The sequence below is a fragment of the Henckelia pumila genome, chromosome 1 (assembly GCF_033568475.1).
Source record: "Henckelia pumila isolate YLH828 chromosome 1, ASM3356847v2, whole genome shotgun sequence".
Classification (NCBI taxonomy): Eukaryota; Viridiplantae; Streptophyta; class Magnoliopsida; order Lamiales; family Gesneriaceae; genus Henckelia; species Henckelia pumila.
The window spans coordinates 57,431,246-57,453,458 of NC_133120.1; the positions used below are offsets into that span (position 1 = coordinate 57,431,246).

The following is a 22,213-nucleotide window of genomic DNA, read 5'->3' on the forward strand; positions in this document are numbered from 1 at the left end:
CCATCTTGATCATTTATTAATGAGTATGTCTCATTGAGACGCGTCGGTCCGGTCCGGTCCATACATACAATGAAATTAATAATTTTGATATAAAAATATTTTCATGCCTTTGGTTGAATCAAATATCAATCTCAAAAATGATCAAAATGACGACCTAATTACAGGAGTTTTTGTGTTTATCTAACATTTTTAATGTTAAAAAACAATGATAAATCACTGTCATGATCCACACTTTTATGTGGAAAAATTATTAAATCAATCAATCAATCATTAATTGTGTTTGCTGTACTGATCATTTTTTAAAATTAAACTCGATCGTTGTCATTTCCTAAAGTTGACTAGTACTATTATCATGATTTCTATATAAACCACAAATATATTCGTATATATTTTGTAAAAGCTGAGGTAGAGAAAAATGGCAGAAATCAATGGAAAGTTGGAGCATGCTGTGAAGATTCCTGATATAAAATATACGAAGCTGTTCATTAATGGAGAGTTCGTTGATGCTGTATCAGGTTCTCAAAAGACATCTTTTTTATTAGGATTAACTTTTTACTATTACATGAGTGCTTTATTGTTATTATTTTGATTTGATAATTTGTTTTCCTCGGGTCAATATCGCTTATTCTAGTGTTTATCATCCTTCTGAAAATTTGCCTATAATTGGTCAAATTTTTGTTCTTAATGCAACAAGAATTTTTTTCTAATTTAATATTTATAGATTTAGTTCGGTCAAAGTTTTCAAAATTTGCTCGACAGTAATAGCAATACATATGCGTATAATTTACCCTTGGTTACGGATTAAGACATCATCTTGTAGATATATATGATGTATAAACTATACACTACGTATGATGTATAAAGATAATAATAAGTTTTTATGAATTGTGTGATTTATCTTCATAATGTTATTAGCCAAGAAAGTAAACAATTTGTTTGTATGTAGTATACTCCTTTGACACAATTCTGATTTCTGAGTTGTAAAAATATCTAAAAGAATTAATAACTTTTGTGGATTTTAGAATTCTAGTGGTATTCAATCATTACTTTTATATACTCTATATAAATCTAGTGGTATTCAAAATAGATTTTTTTAGAGTTTTAAAAGTCAAGTGGTATTCAACCTTGACTTTTAAAAACTTTACAAAAGTTTAGTGTTATTCAAAATGTCAATGGACTTTTAATAATTTCATGAAAATCATTGACATACAAACATTAATGCTTAAGGTACAACTATAATTTGTAAAAAAAATGTCTTTGGTCTAACCCAAAGATTTGGATGTATTTCTAAAATTAAGGTGAGTTAGGTCTAAGTCCATTCCTTAACATGGTATCAGGGCCTGGGTTCCATCATTATGTGTTGGACGACCCATAGTTGGCCTCACCCGTCCCATAATTGGGCCACACATTAATTTCTTCACGTTCCAGTCCTTTTATTCCTGGGCGTGCGAGGGGTGTGTTGTGTTTATTTGTCCCACATCGGTTGGTTAAATAACCTGGGAGTTTAATATATAGAAAATGGCAAACCTCCTCCTCTCTTGAGCTAGCTTTTGAGGTGAGTTAGGTTCAAGTTCATTTCTTAACATGGTTTCAGAGCCTGGGTTCCACCGTTATGTGTTGGACTGCCCATAATTGGGTCCACTCGTCCCATAGTTGGGCCACATGTTAATATCTCCACGTTCCAGTCGTTTCATTCCTGGACGTGCGAGGGGTGTGTTGGTGTGTTTAATAGCCTGGGAGCCTAATACGAGGGGTGCGTTGGTGTGTTTAATAGCCTGAGAGCCTAATATATAGTTTTGGGCAAACCTCCTCTCTTGAGCTAGCTTTTGAGGTGAGTTAAAAATCCATAATTTCTCTCTCTTTTTCACATCTCCTCACTCCTCTCTATCTCACTCTCTCCCGTATTCAAAATAGGAAAAATTGCATATATCACCCCTGTGAAATCCCGAGTTTGCTAATAACTCTCTATGAAATTTTTTTAAGCTAATAACCCCCTGTGATTCTAGATTTGTAGCATACACACCCTTTTCAGTTAAAAATTGACAAAAATACCCTTGCTTAAATAAATAATTAAATTAATTTTGTTTTATAATTCTATATTTAATTGAGTAAAATAATCAAATTTTATTTAAATAACTATGAAAATTATATATAATTATTTTATCATAATATTTGTCATACACGAAATATATTTTAATATTAAATTATCTTATAACATTAAGGGCATTTTAGTCATTTTTTAGCCAGAAGGGGTTGCATGCTACAAATTTAGAATCATAAGGGGTTTCTAGCTCAAAAAATTTTCATAGAGGTTATCAGCAAACACGCGATTTCACAGGGGTGATATATACAATTTACCCTTCAAAATGCATATATATATATATATATATATATATATATATATATATTTTCATTTATTTTTTCGTTCTTTTCCTAAATTTTTTGGGATAGTTTAAAATTAAAATAAAAAATATTATTCAAAAATTTGAAAATTTTGAACTATTTTGTGCTTTTTAATTTATGGTTTATATCAATAATTATAATATTTAATGATAATAATATATGATTCAAAAAATTATAACATGATTTAATTCGAATATTTGAATAGTCCGATAACAGACATGATAAAAAATAAAAATTGACAAATAAATTTTTATTCAAATATATATTCTAATACTATTAACTGGTTTGTGATTCTTGGATGCGAATCTGAATTTCTTTTTTGCTCTGAAATCTTGAAAAAAAAAAAGAATGGGTCTTGTGTAATATATATCTTGAATTTGTTCTTGACAATGGACAATAGTTTTACGTATTCATTTGTCAGATTTTGAATTGAGATAGTGAGAAGTTGTGGTAATTAAAGATTATATATGTCCAATTGTGAGGCTTGAACTTGGTTCATATGCTGCGAAATATTCTAATTAATAAGGGGAGGCTCTACATCTTTCAAACCAATATCTATAGTCCCAAAAAAAAAAAAAAAAAAACTCTGTTGAGAAGTCATTTACACTCCGCAGCTGCGCGGCGGTCGTGACCAATTACCTAGAGAAAGCGAGGCGGTTGAGAGGGGAAATAGGGCAAATGAGGAACACAAGCAAATGTTTGTAATTAAAAATAATAAAAATAAGCTGATTGTGCAGGAGATTCGTCAGTCACTTTTAAATATGACAATGTAGTTCTAAAAAAAAATTAGAAATTGTTTTATCCGTCGTCTACAAATTTCTAGCACCTTAAGGTAAGACTATATATACATGTATATGTATATATAATTTGGTTTATAAGAAAGATTAATGCTCCGAAAAAGGGATATCAGACGTGTTTACTTAAATGTGATTAAAAAATAAATAGGGAAAACATTCGAGACAATAGATCCAAGAACAGAACAAGTGTTGGCACAAATAGCAAAAGGAGACAAGGAAGATGTTGATTTAGCTGTGAAGGCTGCTCGTCATGCTTTTGATGATGGACCTTGGCCTCGATTGCCAGGCGCGGTGAGCAACACACTACATATATAATTCTCTAGTGTCAAATTTGAAATTCACGTTACATAAATAATTCTTAGTAAACTTTGAAAATCGAACTTAAAACTATTAGATTTGAAACTGATCAGAAACATAATGTACGTAGCTAGACTAAACTTGAATATGATATATATTGACAGGAAAGACGAAAGATAATGCTGAAATTCGCGGACTTAGTGGAAGAAAACGCAGAGGAATTAGCAGCCATAGACGCAATGGATGCTGGGAACTTGTACAGTTTTGCGAAAGGCCAGTACATCCACGGTGCAGCTAACCATATAAGGTTCTATGCTGGTGCAGCAGACAAAATTCATGGCGAAACATTAAAAATGTCTAGAGAATTACAAGGGTATACATTGATCGAGCCTGTGGGTGTGGTCGGACTCATAATTCCATGGAATTTTCCGAGTACGATGTTTGCGTTGAAAGTTGGCCCTGCTTTAGCTGCTGGCTGTTCCGTGGTTGTCAAGCCTGCTGAGCAAACGCCTCTCTCTGCTCTTTATTATGCCCATTTGGCTAAGCAGGTATACCTATATATTGCATCCTTAATTTTTCTTGGGTCTTTATAAATCATATATTTTTAGTGCACAAGAATTTTAGCAATTTTTATCGTAAAAATTGGAGAATATTTGTGAAGGAAACAAGTACACAGCAATACATAAGTTTGAGAGATCAATCTATTAAAGTATTATTTTGTAACAAGTAATAAATTCAAATGGATGACACATTTGAGAGCACAGCAGCAGGTAGGGTACATGATCAAAGTGCACACATTATATATAACTTCGCGTTGAATCCATTCTTTCAAGCTTACATGACTATATGTACATTTTATGCACTTAAGTACTTCTTCTTAAATGACTATAGGCAGGCGTTCCGGACGGGGTGATCAACGTTGTCACCGGATTGGGACCCACAGCTGGTGCAGCCATTAGCTCACACATGGACATAGACATGATTAGCTTCACGGGATCCACCGCGACAGGGCACCGCATAATGCAAGCCGCCGCAACGAGTAATTTGAAATCAGTATCCCTTGAGCTAGGAGGAAAGTCCCCATTCATTATTTTCAAAGATGTGGATGTTGACAAAATTGCTCCTCTTGCTCTCATTGGATGTCTTTACAACCAGGTAATTAATTAAAATTTCATGTCTTATTTATCGACATGAACAAATCACTTGTAATTAACTATATATTATAATAAGCACATTAATTATATATACCTGCAGGGTCAGATTTGTGTTGCTGGTTCTCGGGTTTTTGTTCAAGAAGAGATTTATGATACATTTCTCTCAAAGTTGGAGGAGCAGCTCAATAAATGGGTTGTTGGGGATCCTTTCGATCCAAATGTTCACCAAGGCCCACAAGTACGTGTGCGAACATCTTTATTAGTTTTCATTCTCTACTTAAAATTAAGGTTTCTATTCTCTTCCTTTTTACATACTCGAAAATCGGTGAAAAGGTGGAAAGTGAGGGGAAAAAGTAAAGTAAAAATACAAAAATTTATACACAAGAGAAGATAGACAAGAAGAAATGCCGAAACCCCTATATGTTTGCTAAAAATAATTTACAACACCAACCACATTCATAATTCCATTAATTACTCATTTATTCTAAAAATGAGTTAATTATGTCAATCCGTTTACAAATATCAATTATTGAAAATTAGTTTTTGTAATTTGAAGTGCTCATGTTACAATCGTAAGTTATTGTATCTGGGATATGATTATCGTGTTTTTTTTACAAAAACTATGTCATGTGAGGCGAATTTCTTTAAAAATATTAAGTTAAAATCTAGCTCGACTTAACACCTGTTAATTCGATTTTACACGAGACTTAGTCAAAGAATATAATAAAAATCATTATTTCGGAAGTAGAAAGATACAAATTAATCTCGATAGATTTGATTTGCTAAATTAAAATATATAAGAGAAAACTATAAAAATCACTATTTTATTGATAACAGGAAATGTATATGTGATAACAATACACCACCAATATAAGATAAATCTTAGCATATATAGCATGATAAAATAGTATATGGATTTGATAAAATAAAACTTGAAGGTAGTTTAATATATGCATGCACTAGGTCCTTGACTAGTTAATTAGTTCAATCTTCAACTTGAGTAATATGGTACATCTTACAATTCCCAACGTAATCCTACTCCCATTGGTTTTATAATCCTTCGGTATTTTCTAAAAATTCAATTTATTTTAAAAAAAATCACTAGCACATAGTTCTCATTCGTATTTTAATTACTTTCAAACGATTTATGCTAGTGATACTCAATAATGTTATAATTTTTATATATTGAGCTTTTTGTGTTCTTTTAAATTTTTTAGTGATAGAAAATGCAATTTGCGTCGTTTTAATTGCATAATTTCTGGTAAAAATATTGATGTCATCATAGGATTTTAAAATATACCGTGGGATGAAAATAAACAGTCGATATTGTCATAATATGTATGGAGTTGCTATAAAATTGAAAATTGAAATCCCATTTTGTGTGATTTCTTGTTTACAGATTGACAAAAAACAATACGACAAAGTTTTGTCATACATTGAACTTGGCATCAAGCAAGGTGCCACACTATTCAGTGGTGGTAAGGCTGTAGACAGAAAGGGATATTATATCGAGCCAACAATATTTACTGATGTCACGGTAAGCATTTAATTTGATCTAAAAAAATACAAGAAAAATTCAGAAAATCGTCCTTTTAAGTTAATATAATATATATTGGTTTTTGTCATTTAGTTAGTCAAATTTTGGTTTTTATTCAATACAGTGATCCTTTTTCTCAAAGTTTTAGTCATTTTTTTTTCTTGTTGAAAATACAGACATAGGATTGGATATATATTCTTGACACGGTGATAGACATTGATAATATAACGTTGAAAATTATTAACGTATGGAGCACTATTTTAGCACTCTTGACAAAAAGTAAACAAATGACCCATTTATTAGTCTAAAATCAAATATAGGGTTATATAAATGTTTTCGACCGAAATAGGCCAATTCCCCCATGCAAGAATATGCATAGTTAAATCATGAATAATTTTACTTTTGTAGGATGATATGGCTATTGCTACTGACGAAATATTCGGGCCTGTTATGTCGGTCATGAAATTCAAGTAAGTAATATATAATCATCAGTATGATCCTTATTTTGATTAAATTTCTTATTTATGAAGAAACATTTTATTTTTGTTCTTTTACATTTATCACTTGCTCATTCAAACCATTGTTACATTACGTATATCAAATTATTAAAAAATAATAATAATTCTTGACCTAATTATCACATCAGCATATGCATATCAATTGCACAAATTATAAGATTTTAGTTACAAAAGATAGTTACAATTTTCCATTCCCATTATTAAGGAAAAATTGTTGTTTTGGTCTCGTATGTTTGTCTCTTTGCGATTTCAGTCTTTTATATTTTCAAATTTCAATTTTAGTCCGCTATCTTTATTTTTTTGCAATTTTAGCCCTTTTTCCGACGTGGCGCTGACGTGGCATCAATTCAGTGCTGATGTGGAGCTGACGTTGACAGAAATCGTATTGTAATTGTAGGTTAAAATAAAGAGTCAGTGTTGTCCGCGGTGTCACAACATCAACGACAACACAGTGCAGCGGAAAATAAACAAAAATAAATAACACAAGAAGTTAATTTTGCACGAGTATAAAAACTCGTGCGGGTGCCTTAGAGCTAAATATCACTAGTAAACGTAAGATCAGTCTTACAAAGATAATCCTAGTGATTTCACGAAAAATCATTAAATCCTAAATTTCTCAACAAGTTGAAAAATCAAACTTGCATCATAAATAAATCAGAATAAAAACAATAGATGCAACTCCCGTAGCCTAAATTTGAAGAGACACAAAATATCTTCGAACAACACTATTCCCACAGTGTTGTCTCTGATTTCTTCAACACGAACGACAGCACGGGGACAAGCAACAACGATGGTTGCAAAACTTCTTCAGAATCTTCGAATTCTTCTATGTGATTTTCTTTGAAAGCTCTTCTGAATTCTCCTCTGAAGTGTATGTTTGTTTGTGCGCAGAATCCTTTACTTATAGATGAGATTCAAAGTAGAGAAATGATTCCTTGTAGAGTCCTACATAAATAAGGAAATAAGTTTTTGTTAGGAATAAGACTCTTTTAAATATAATTAACACTATCTTGATAATATTTTATAACAATAATACCTTATCAAGATAATAATTAATCTAGGTAAATATATATTCATATATTTTCGATAATAGAACATAAATATTTAGCCTATCATATTAATGCATATCTTGATATTATTGTATAAACATAAAACACTTCAATTCGATATCAAGGTATATTTTGATTAAGTTAAATATCTATCCTAAAAATATTATCGAGATCATAAAATATTTAACCATATCAAATCAAATCTTTTGTCTAGAAGGCAAAATTTAATATTTATAATTAACACACTTAAGGAAAAGATTTTCAAGGAATTAATATTCCTTTCAATCTCCCTCTTTTTGTCTTTCTGGACAAAACCAGCACAAACAATTATAAACATAAACTCCCCCTGAGTTTAAAACACTTCTCCCCCTGAATTTTAAGTCTCCCCCTGAAGGTGTTGTTCCTCGTGTTGGCAACACCAAGGATAACACGAACTTTGACGCTTAGGGATTCTATAATTCATATATCAGAGCATGAGAGGGGTAGAAGTAGTTAGTCTAGTTAAAGCATATCAGAGCAATTAAGACACATAACTAGATCAAAACAAAAAGAGATAAAAATCAGAAAATTAAGGTTAAGATGAGATAAGGAAAAAATATGGGGTGACACCAATCAATTTAAAATTGATCAGTATCAGATCCCTCCTGATCTTCAGTGTCCTCATCCTCATCGTCCTTAGTCCCAGATGAACCAGCCTCATCTTGTGCATTCTCTCCCCCTTTTTGGCCAGAAATGCCAAGTCCTCCTGGGCTTGGGCAAACAGCTTTCAGCATGAACCATGAGAGCCTGAATGATAGTGAGAGAGAAATCCAGAGTGGATTTGTGAGGCACGGTTTCTTCAGGTTGTTCAGTGTTGTCTCCCATGTTGGAAACACCGGGAACAACATCAACATCAGTAACAGCAACAGTAGATTCAGACCAAGGAAGGTCAAGGTCAAACTTTATCTTTCCTCTTATTAAAGCAGCTGCAACCTGCAGATCTTCAGTCAGTTTTGAGATACCTTCACCAATATCACAAAGCAAACCTTGAAACTCCAAAATTCCATAGATCAAAGATGGAAAAGACAACTTGATGGATTTTAATCTTCCATCTGCAAACTGGAGTATAGTCTTGAATACGAGCTTGCTAAAAATGAAAGTGCTCTCCGTCACTATAGCAAATGACACAAATGCTTGTGGTCTAGTCACCACAGTGGAGCATGTAGAAAGAATCCAATTGCGTAAGATAGAGTAAAAGGATGTGAGCTGTTAAACAAAGAGTTGTCCATGAAACTTTTGAGCAAACCACTGGTGAGTACATCAATGACTTCATGAATATCAGGGTGGTTCCCTTCTTCAACATCCGGTGTGTCACAAAGAGTATTGATTGTGGCAGGGTTAACACAAAAAGTTTTTCTCTCACAAAAATTCCAGCTTGGTTTCTTGATGTAGGGCACCACTGGAGAAAAACTATAAAATAGCTTTTGAGCCTTTCAAAAACTCAACACAAATTGAACCTTTCATAGGCGTTCACATCAATATTCTTCCCATCAATCAGCCTCAATTCACATACAAAAGTCACACATAAGTATCTTCTCCATAGTAGAACTTGTAGGAAAAGACAGTAGTCAAATAAAACTCAGCAGCATCCGTGTTGTCTGTGATGTTGGAAACACCATCAACAACACTAACATCATCATCAGCATCATCATCTTTTTCAGAAGACTTGATTCCTCACTAGCTCAAGCATCAGACTCATCTTTAAATGTGGAGGAATTATCAGATACATCGGACCTGATTACAGCAAATTATTCCAGCATCTCTTTATCAAGCTCATCATCGAAAGGTTGAATAGAAACAACCACAGAATATCAGCCTTCCCTTGCTTTAGAATGCCCAGAACTTGAGTCAAGGAAGATTCATCATCATCATAAAAGACAATTTCCTGAGTAGTAATGGGAGGAACGAAACATCAAATTCTATCATTAATCGATACTCAGCCAATAAGGCTTCATAGTATACATTATCTTCCTTCTCCTGACTTATTTTCTTCACTGCATGATCCATCGAAAATTGTATAGCAGTATGAGTGATCTGCAGAAAATCAGCTGTGGGAGCAGTGTTGCGCGCAGTGTTGCGCGCAGTGTTGGAAACACGAGGCACAACATCAGATTCAGACCAAGTTAGGTCTATTTCTCCTTTCAGCAAAATATGAGCAGCCTTCAATTCTTAACCAACCAGAGACAAAGACTCATAAATGTCTCGGATAAAGCCATATTATTCCAGAATCCCAAAGATGAGGGATGGAAAAGGCAAATTTGTTGAATTTATCAACCTTCGTCAGCAAATTAGAATATGAACTTGAATATCAACTTCACCAAACTTGAAAGGACATCAAGTTCCAACTGCAAAAGTACCACACCTTGTACTTGGTTACCACAATAGAATTGGTTGAAGGAGTCTCGTTCTTCACAACACTAATTGATTTTCAGCAGAACCCCTTTCTCTTCAACATCAAAAGTGCGATATAGAGCATTGATAAAAACTGGATCAAACTCTATTCGCTCATGCACAGACACTCTATCAAAATTGGTAGATTGCTCAGCATCTACACCAGCAGCGAGGTTTGTAAAGAGTTCCAAAACAGGCTTTCGACTTTGATGAACAAAAGCAAAGACAATAGCAAAAAGACCTCGAGTCCTGAACAAATTCAACCAAATTCTGCCTCTTGCAAGCATCCAGATCAATCTTCTTCTCTTCAATGAACTCATGGTTGACATACAGATGTCAATCAACAATAGAAGCTTCTTAATATAACTCGTGAGATAAGGAAAGTGACATGTCACAATCTGCATAAACAGTGTTGCCTCCAGTGTTGGCAACACCATTCACAACATCATCACCAGCAGAATCTTGAGTGTTCGCTTCCTCAAATTCATCATCCTCAGAGATGAAAGATGAACTACCAGAAATATTTGGTCTGTTATTTGCAAGTTTCTGTTGAATATCTGCATCAGGTTCTTCCTCAATGATAGCAGAAGTAGGCACATGTTTGGAGAAACCAAAACAAAAAGACAATCTGATTAGCACAGAAAGCAAATAAGCTTAAATAAAATCAAAGCGAGATAATGTAGGAAGGCAATTTGGTGACTGCAAAGACCAATTAAGCATAAGAATGATCAAATTCATGAGTAATATATGCTTAAAAGAAATCCATTGGACAGTAAAAAGAAATTCACTCATTCAAAAATTCACCTTCTAACAAACCCATCCAAAAACACTTACTAAGAAAATTCTTACGGGTAAAGCTTTTCAAATCAAGAAAATAAAATCCAAACAATTATGAAAATAATACGAGATTGAAAGCAATCAAAATTCCCATAAATAAATCCACATCGGCTCAACTCCACTAAATCATTGTTAATCACAAAAATTCAATTTTCAGTAGATAGAGTATTTCACCAAATTTGTTCGTTTAGAACGTCAAACCCTGAACAGAAAATATTCACAATTCTGAATGCATATATGTCTTATTTTATGCCTAAAACAGAACGTAACATAAAAATAAAATGCAACCACATGCACATGATATGTTCACAAGTGTAGTGTTGTCTCTCATGTTGACAACATCATCAACAACACCGTAGTTTTTCAAAAAGTATTTGAAACTTACACACTTGATTACCCTTGATTTTAGAAAATTTCCAGAAGTGGTAGCCTGCACACTAAAAGAACAGTCTTCATTGGACTCAATTAGGTAGCTTTTTCCATTTTCTTCCGATTATTGATAAAGATTGTACATATGACATTGGTCAACAAACTTATTAAAAATCTGAACACTGAATTTGCGAAACCACCTTTCACATGGGACAAGAAAATGGAATACACGTACATCTCTCAACTACTTAGTGGTTTAGTCAGAGTTCCATAAACAAGGGTCAGTGTGTTTAAAAATTTTACTGAAAAACTTGGTTCCTGTCGAATTACTGTAACAGAGATTAAAACACTACACACCACAAAGTGAATGCAGAATGCCTAAAACCCTAAACATGCATGAAAAAGAAAAACAGTGTTTTATATGGTGTTGTAACACCGAGGACAACATCAGTAAATGGTTATAATGCACACATGCTGAGAGACCTCCGAAGAGTAGAGAATCTCTCGAAATCTAAAAATTTTGTGAATATAACTATCAGTTGGTTATTAGTTCTAACAAAATCCATTCGGATCACACTTTTTTTCTACCAAATCTCGAATAAAGTGACGCCAAATGTCAATGGGTTTTGTGCGAGAGTGTTGAACTGGGTTTTCTGAAATGTCAATCGCACTCAAATTATCACAATAAAAAATGTGGGGTTCACTTTTAAATTCATAATCCTCTACCATTTGGTTCATCCAAAGGAGTTGTGAACAAAAACTTCTATTTTCAAGATAAAAACACCCTCCCATAGTGCATGTTCTATCATTCAAAACCCCAGCACATAAACACACTGTAAAACCAACAAGAATGATATTTGTCTCCCTAGTGTACCACAATCTCAAATCCAAGGTGTCGGAGATGTATCTTAAGATATATTTTACTTCTTTTAAAAGTGTGACCTTAGGATCAGATTGGTACCTAGCAAATAAACCCACACTAAACATGATATCAGCATGAATTGCAGTTAAGCACAAAAAACTTCCAATCACAATGTGGTACATGGTGTTGGCAACACCGGCCGCAACACCATTCTTACCCAACTTTTCACTAGATCCTATTGGTGTTTTTATGCTTTTAGTGTTCTCATTACAGAAATTTTTCACCAAAATTTTGACATACTTTCTTCGGGACAGAAAAATACCATCATGCATTTTTTCTTAACATCAAAATCAAGAAAATAACTCAACTCAACTACCATGCTTAATTCAAAGATTGAAGACATGCATTCAACAAAATCATCAACATGCTTTTGAGAAGAAGCACAAAAAATGATGTCATCCACAAAAACTTGGCAAACAGGTATTTCACCTTTGTAATTTTGAATAAAAAAGTTTTTTTCAATCTTACCTCGTTTGAAGCCAATTTCAAGAAGATATTCAATCAACCTTACCTCGTTTGTGGACATGAAACTCACGCATACTAACCCAATCACCTTGAGATAGTCCACTTTGTCCTTCATCCGAGTTTGCATTGTTCCAGAAGCATCTTCAAAAGTCTGTGATGATGGATGGTTCTTCTGTATTTTGCTTGAAATGTCCTTACCATCATTTATCAAAACAACATAAGCATTGCTTGGTTGATTATCATCAGTTTCAGTCACTGTTAGACCCGGTGTTGTGCTTGATGTTGCAACATCAGAGGCAACACTTGGATCTTTCAATGGACTGAAAATTTCCAGCAGATCATCCTTAGTAGTTTTTCCTTTGATATCTGCAAAATCATCAAAATCTACATTAATAGATTCCATAACTGCTCCAGTTCTCAGATTAAACATTCTACATGCATGATTATTCAAAGCATATCCAAGAAACAAGAATTTTTCACTTTTGGAATTAAATTTGGCTAGGTGATCTCTTTCATTCAAAACAAAACAAATACAGCCAAAAACATGAAATAATTTAAGGTTTGGCCTCTTTCCCATGAGAATGTCATATGAAATCATAGTAGAACCACTCCTTAAGTATACTCGATTTAATACACGACAGGCTGTACCACGAATTCTGCCCAAAAATCTTTTTGAGATATTCTTTGAGCTCAGCATCACTCTAGTCATCTCCTGCAACGTCCTATTCTTTATTTTGGCCATTCCATTGTGTTGTGGAGTTTTTGGGGCAAAAAACTCATGTGATATGCCTTTCTTATCACAAAAATATAAAGAGTTCTCAAAAATCTTACCATGATCGGTCCTGATCCTTCCAACCTTCAAGTTATGTAGGTTAGTAATCTTTGTGAGTAAATTATTAAAATTATCAAACATATCCAACTTCTCTTTGAAGAATCTTACTTGTGTAAAACGTGAGAAGTCATCAACACACACAAAAGAAAACTTCTTACTTCCATAGCTTTCCAATTCCATAGGATCCATTAAATCCAAATGCAAAAGTTCAAGACACCGTGTTGTCCCAAAGTGTTGTAACACGGGGTGCAACACGAGAGTTTTCTTACCTATTTGGCATGCATCACAAACATATGGAACTCCAGAATTCAAAATAAGAATACCTTTGACAGCTTCATACTTACACAGATTTTTCAATGTCTCCAAATTTACATGACACAACTTTTGGTGTCATAAATCAAGACCATCCACTTTCATGTGGTTGCAGGCAAGTTGCTCTCCAAGTTGGTAGTACTTTGCTGATCTTGTACCTATCAAAACACATATGTTAGCATTATCAAAAACTTCACAAGTATTTTTATCAAACTTGACATGAAAATCATCATCACACAATTGACAAAAAGATATCAATTTTGAGTTTAGTCCCTTGACATGTAGCACATTATGAAGCTTTGAAAATCCTTCCACGTTCGGTGTTCCTTTACCAACAATCCTTCCTTTTGCAATATCTCCAAAAGTCACTTTACCACATCTTTATTCAATCCGATGTTCTTTCGAACCTGAAATGTGGCGTGAGCTTCCTCTATGAAAGTACCAGTGACCTGTAATGTTAGTTTTCAAGGAAGTATAAACAGCAAAACAATGAAAATCAAACTTTGGTACCCAAATTTTCTTTGTTGTGGGCCTGTTTTTTGTGGTGTTGCGCCTAGTGTTGTGAAACACGGGGGGCAACATCAGCTTTGACTTTCAATACATGCAGTCATTCCTGGTCTTGAAACAAAAGGACCTGATGTTATCTGGTTTGAAACAGTAATGACACATAACATGGCGCTTCCATTGCTTTGGATTTTGAGGAGGAACACGCTCTTTTGATGGAGAGTTCTTGAATGGCGGAGCGAAAATGGGTGTGCTAGAAGTATTGCTACTTTCTTTCACAAACACAGTTGGTTTTGATGATTCTCCAACTTCAAACACTCTGTTTTCTAACCCTAGACCAGCCTTACCATCTTTACCCATGATAAAATCAAGCTTAGATGTACTTGAATTAAACTTAGCAAGTTTTAGAGTTACCTTTTCAAGCTCCCCCTTATCCTTGCAGAATTCAAGATTTTTCTTACCTAGAATCACTTCAAGCTTGACCATGGTAGGCTTCAAATCAGAATTTTCTTTAGAGAGAGTTGTGTTCAAATTGTTCCATTTGATCTGATCAGCATACAACTCCTCATAAAGTTCCTGTACACACTCTAGATTTATATCATCATTGACAGCTTCCTGATCACCAAAATTACCAAGAGTAGATGTATTCAAGCAAACTGATTTTTCACTGGTGTTGCGACTTGGTGTTGCAACACCGGAGGCAACACCCAGTGGGTTGACTTGAAAACATCTCTTTTCTTTCAGCAATGCATCCAGGGAGGTATGATCTTCTTCATAATTCTGTTCTTGATCTCTGTCAGAGTCATCATCTCTCGAGAAAATAGTCATACATTTGTGGACTCGATTTGCACATTCAATTGCATAGTGTCCATATTCATTGCATTCCCTTCATTGCACATAATCAAAATTTTTGGTATTATATTCATAATTAACAACATACCTTGGTCGAGATGGTTCTCGAGTAGGTGACACCCTCAACAGATTTTTAGGAGCAGGAAAACTAGGGTGCTTAAATTGTTGTCCAACTTTCTGTTTGTCTCTTCTCTTCAAATAATCTTCAAACTTCTGTGTGATCAAGGAAATTGAATCATCACATAAATCTAACTTATTGACTTTCGGTGGTCGGAATCTGACGTCAACAACCGACACGTCCATGATAAACCTACAAAACAAAAATAACCAGAATCTCTCTTAGTATGGTCAAGAGTTGGCTCTGATACCACTTGACAGAAATCATATTGTAATTGTAGGTTAAAATAAAGAGTCAGTGTTGTCCGCGATGTCACAACATCAACAACAACACAGTGCAGCGGAAAATAAACAAAAATAAATAACACAAGAAATTAATTTTGCACGAGTATAAAAACTCGTGCGCGTGCCTTAGGGCTAAATATCACTAGTAAACGTAAGATCAGTCTTACAAAGATAATCCTAGTGATTTCACAAAAAATCATTAAATCCTAAATTTCTCAACAAGTTGAGAAATCAAACTTGCATCATAAATAAATCAGAGTAAAAACAATAGATGCAACTCCCGTAGCCTAAATTTGAAGAGACACAAAATATCTTCGAACAACACTATTCCCACAGTGTTGTCTCTGATATCTTCAACACGAACGGCAGCACGGGGACAAGCAACAATGATGGTTGCAAAACTTCTTCAGAATCTTCGAATTCTTCTATGTGATTTTCTTTGAAAGCTCTTCTGAATTCTCCTCTGATGTGTACGTTTGTTTGTGCACAGAATCCTTTACTTATAGATGAGAGTCAAAGTAAAGAAAGGATTCCTTGTAGAGTCCTACATAAATAAGAAAATAAGTCTTTGTTAGGAATAAGACTCTTTTAAATATAATTAACACTATCTTGATAATATTTTATAACAATAATACCTTATCAAGATAATAATTAATCTAGGTAAATATCTATCCATATATTTTCGATAATAGCACATAAATATTTAGCCTATCATATTAATGCATATCTTGATATTATTGTATAAACATAAAACACTTCAATTCGATATCAAGATATATTTTGATTAAGTTAAATATCTATCCTAAAAATATTATCGAGATTATAGAATATTTAACCATATCAAATCAAATCCTTTGTCTAGAAGGAAAAATTCAATATTTATAATTAACACACTTAAGGAAAAGATTTTCAAGGAATTAATATTCCTTTCAGACGTGTACAGTTTCACGTAAGCATTTTCGAATAAAACGGACCGAAATTATTAAAAATTGGAACATGCAGGACTAAACTAAAATATGAAAACATTGATGACCAAAATCGCAAAGTGACAAACATACAGGACCAAATTTACAGTTTTCCCCATTATTAATTTGAGATCAAAGTTTTGAATTTTTTTTTTCATATACAACAAAAATGTACACCAACTCATAAATTTTAAACGTTTTTGTTCTGATTTTATACCATCCATAAAAACTTATGGAAAAAGCACATGCAAGAAAACAAAAGAGACCAAAAGATTTTAACCCCAAATAATCTTGGGGGGAAATTGGCATATGTGAATATGTGATATGTGATGCACATATTTTTTTTTCATGGTTTTTTTTTCGAAAACTTTCATGGTTTTAAATGATAAACAAAATGTTGGATTCTCCAGAACCCGTATCGAAAACAAAGCAGAAATTAAAAAGTTTTTCGATTTATCGTTCTCGGAGACAATCACTAATTGATTTTGATTCAAAAATTAAAACACATGCTTAAATAAATTAATTGCATAAATAGTGATTACTGATTACCGTCCAAACTAGGTCGTTTATGGCTCGGGCTATACTACACCGGGTGTCCTTCACCCGGTGCAGCATCTGCCCTTCATTGGCCCGGGACCCACACAATTTTGTGTGGGTCTTGGGCCAATGAAGGGCCAAGATCCCACCAGGTGAAGGACACCCGGTGGAGCATAGCCCCTGTCGTCGTTGATGGATACTCTGATAGAAAATGTATAATATCCTTGAGAAATAAAAATAATGGAATATTGTTTATGTAGAATTACCGATAATTAAAAACTAAATCAATAATACGGAAGCATACCTGAATCCATTCTCTTGAGAAATCTGGAGCGGTATGAAACTTCCAAACGTAGGAACACCATGTTTGGATTTATAAAATATGATATTTGAATTTGGAATTGGAATTGGAATTGGAATTGGATTTGAATTTGGATTTGGAATTCGTGAAATTGAAATTTCATTTTGTTGTTTGGTAAGAATTTAAGTGTGAATTGTTAATATAATTTTTTAGAGTTTCCTTAGAGAAATCTGTGCAAGGAATATGTTTTCTACGTTCTATAGTATGATATTGTGCTTTATGTGTATACTCCGCGTTTGGATACCATAATCCTATTTATAATAAAATTAGAGCTGTCAGACGGGCCAACCCATGGCAGGACGAGCCGGCCCACCAAACAGAGGCGAATCTAGGAATTTTTTTCAGTTTAGGCGATGATATACTCTAATTAATAAAGCAAAAAATATAAAATCTTATAATCATAATCATAAATATTTAACCTATCTTTACACTTCCAATTTATAAATCCTTCACTAACAAAAGCTTCTCCTCCTGCTTGTTTTCCATTAGTTGTCTTGAAGAGATAGCAATACAAACAATACAAGACATCTTTTTCTATACTAAACTCCAACCAATCACCAAATTCCTTAAACCATGAAGGATTGAACCGTCTCCATTGGCTTACTCCAAATTTTCATTTTGGAAATTCATAGCCTGATGGTTGACATGGACCTTTTTGCAAATATGTCATTCGAACTTGATCTCTAATTTTGGCATTATAAGCACAAATTGGAGTCCTTAATCTAGGATCTGCCGGTAGTTTTGAGAAATCAAATTCTTCAACCACTTTAACATCTGCAATGCTTTGTACTTATGGTTCTGGATCTTTTCTTTTATAAAATCTTCGCATCGTAGATATCACTACAAGAAAAAAGGCAAACGACAACAGATTATAACCGTTGTACTTTTCTATGTTGCCGAAAGTATACCCTACGACAACGGTTTATATCCGTTGTCTTTGAAGGCATACGACAACGGTTATGCAACAGTTTAAATCTGTTATCTTTTGGAACTTACGACAACGGTTTTACAACAGTTTAAATCCGTTGTCTTTTGAGACTTACGACAACGGTTTTAAACCGTTATCTTTAAGCGCGTTTTTTAATGACCATGTTTTTTACAACAGTATTATTTGAGCAAAGACAACGGTGAAACACCGTTGTCTTTTTCAAGATGTAAAACAAAAAAAAAATAAATTTAAAAACACTAATTTTAATATTATAATCACTCGAAATTAAAAATTTCAAAAATAAAATTAATATATAATTTTCAACATTATAAATCATTCAAAATTAAAAATAATCTAATTCTAATTCAATGAACACTAGAAAATAAATTTATACATTAACCTTGATAAACTTGGGACACCCTGCGACAATCTCTTTTCCTATAACTCGTTTTTTTTTCAATATTTTCCGTTCCAACCTGATACAAGTAGAAGACAACTGTCAAGCAAAATTTAAGAGATAGTCAAAACATTAAAATAAAAAGTACTCATTTACATGAAATCTTAATTCAAATTTGCTTGAACCTCTAGCCTATATATATACATCCAAACAAAAAAAGAAAAAAAATGGGATATTCACCAGACCATATATATTATACTTATCATAGATTGGAAAGTACGTATATGCGTAGTAACTTTGTACGTACCTGAATAGAACAATAACTGAAGCCAAGATCATGAAAGAATGTCTCGATAGACAAGCTTAAACCAATGTAAATAGCGAATACCGCCACAACATTTGCTCCCTTAATTCCGTAGTACTTGCAGTAAGCTTCGGCCCCAGCTAAAGAAAGAGCACCGGCCGGTTCTAAAATACTCCTTTTCTCCTCAAACATGTCCTGTCGCCAAAGAAGAGAAAATAGCAAATCGCACAAAGATCTTCCTTCGCATATGAAGAACAACGCGAGCAAAAAAACCAGAGCTAAATGATTCGAAATCCAGTAACAAAATGATGCAAAATCATCTTCGGATTCAAAAACACAACCCCCATAGTGAAATAGATAGAACGATCCCAAAACCAAGACAACTCACTCCCAATCGGCCATTCAAAGAGAATGGAGAACTAGGGTTATCTCTAAAAAAATGTGAAGACTCTGGCAATCATGAGAAGCTGGAATCTCTATTTTTCGGACACAAAAGCCGAAATCCGGAGTACCAAACAAAGAAGAAAAAGAATGAGAGAGTACGACCTGTTCCCAGCAGCAACACGAGAAATGTGGGCTAGCAGGAGGTCGGACGACCTGTTCCCAGCGTTCGATCGGCGAATAGGGCGACGAGATGAGCTGGGTCGAAGGGCGACGGGTTGGGATAGGGCTTGGTTTCCTTCTCTTTCTATTTTTCATTCTTTTTTAGCGTTATATTATATTATATGTATATATATATGTCTGTTTTTTTTTTAAAAAAGCAAAGACAACGGTTTAAGAAAAGTGTTGTCTTAAACTACATAAAACAATAGAAAACGAAAATAGTTAATTAAAACCGTTGTCGTAGACCATAAAAAATCCGCTCATAGACAACATTTTTAAAAAACCGTTGTCTTTGACATATATATGACAACGATTTTTTAAAAACCGTTGTCGTTTTTCAATTAAAAAGGGCCAACAACAACGGTTTTCGTAAAAACCGTTGTTAAAGGTCAAAAGACAACAGTTTGTGTATAAAACCATTGTCTTTTTAGTGTGGTTAATTAGCATATTTGTTGTAGTGTATGTTGATTTTCTAACGAAATAAAAAATATATAAAAAAATGTTTACAGTGAACCTCTACAATGAAATTAAACAAATTCTAGGCCAATGCAACAAAATAATTTAGAATAAAACCAACACAAAACAACTTATATTTGATCTACTAAAAACCAATAATATTTCAACAAACAAACCCAATAATTATGTCTCAAAATTCAAAAAAATAATAAAAACCAACTGTATAAAAAAAACAAGAATGCTAAATTGTCAATGGCTCTCACGTGATTATTCATTCTCATTTCTCCATTCACATATTTTTGTAAGTTTAGTATATAATTTACATATAATTAAAATGTCAATTAAACAATAAATAAGAAGTTAAATTTGATGAAACCTAAATACCTAAAATCTCATCACAAACAAAATTATTAGCCTATTTACATTTTTACATACCTAAATAAGGAGACCAATCTAGAAAAAAAGCAGAAAAGTCATGGGCCTGGCCGGACGACGATCTTTGAAGTTTGAAGGATGAGAGCAGCTGCCGGCAAAAATGTCCCGACTCCAGGGGCGCAGAAGAAGATTAGTGCAACTGCGCAAGTAATTTGAATATTAAGAAAATCAAAATTTGGGTCAGGCCAAATGTGTAGTGGGCTTCACAATTTTTTTAAAAAAAATTTATTGGGCTGGTATCTAACTACTAACTAGGCCTATATATCCTTTTTTTTAGCTCAGTGTGGGCAAGTGCCCACACTCGACCTGAATAAGCTCCGCTCGTACCACAAAAAATCCATCGTTTAGCGGATCGAGGTGACTACAAGTGCAGCTAAAACTTTCCCAAAATGTAGCCTTTTGTTTGAAAATTATTTACATGAAATTAAACAAAATGACCTTGCAGAACTGTTGAAGAGGTTATAAAGAGAGCTAATTGCACAAAGTACGGGCTAGCTGCGGGCGTGATGACAAATGATTTGAACATCGCAAACACAGTTTCAAGATCCATCAAAGCTGGTACTGTTTGGATCAATTGTTACTTTGCTTTTGACGATGACTTTCCTATCGGAGGCTACAAAATGAGTGGGTTTGGCAAGGATATGGGGATGGATGCTCTTCACAAATACCTTAAAACCAAATCTATTGCCACCCCCATATATAATTCACCGTGGCTCTGAGTTCCATTGCGAGTTCAATACCACCGGCCATCATGCTTCGAAAATAAGTTTACCATAAATAATATTACTCTACTCTATGTAATTTGTCTTGGATGTTTCGTTCCAAATGTCTTCTATATATGCTTGTACATCGCATGCATGTATGTTAAGGCTATATCTGTCTTTACTCTAATGTATTTAAACTCGTCTTGTGAGTGAATTTGGTGTCAAATATTTACAATTGAATTGTGATTTATTGTTATAATAAATCATTTGTTTGTTTGGTAAAAAAAAATTTCTATCACTTTTAATTGTCAGATTAGTTATTTCCACATTTTTTGACAAGTTTATCTAAACTCTTTGGTCACAATTAAATAGAAAATGTAATTAAGTTTTCCATCGGAAGCTAGCACACATTGGAAAAGTAAACAAATTAAAATGCCACAATTTTAATTTTAATTAGAACATGCACCATCATATAAGATAATAATATATTGAAAATAAAAATATATAATTTCAAACTTTCATATTGGTTTCATTGAGATTTTGTTCCATATTTTGTTAAAATTCAGTTATTTCGTTATGTTTTGCTTTTTCACAAGCACAAACATACATATATAATGTTAGGGCCGGGATCGTGTATCTCACACTGTCACATCCATGAGTGTGGTGGGAGTTAAATTTTTATTTGACATTCAAATATTTCCTTGAATACTCGTATATCTGGATTTAAGAACATAAAACATGTAATAGGATGTTTAGAATATTACCTCCAAGTGAATCACGCATGAGAAAATCCAACTATTGCGGTTTTTAAGCGGAGTTAGCTCTTGACAGTTGGACACGAAC

The 22,213-nt window shown here is 33.6% G+C and overlaps 1 protein-coding gene across 1 annotated transcript; it reads left to right on the forward strand.

Moving 5' to 3' along the window:
- Nucleotides 1-374: 374 nt before the first annotated feature.
- Nucleotides 375-21,607, forward strand: LOC140875047 (aldehyde dehydrogenase family 2 member C4-like). The gene is made up of 8 exons (XM_073278593.1): nt 375-515; nt 3,349-3,491; nt 3,662-4,045; nt 4,389-4,652; nt 4,752-4,889; nt 6,051-6,188; nt 6,597-6,658; nt 21,112-21,607. The coding sequence occupies exons 1-8, from the start codon at nt 416-418 to the stop codon at nt 21,383-21,385; spliced, it is 1,503 nt and encodes a 500-aa protein (XP_073134694.1). The 5' UTR covers nt 375-415; the 3' UTR covers nt 21,386-21,607.
- Nucleotides 21,608-22,213: the final 606 nt, after the last annotated feature.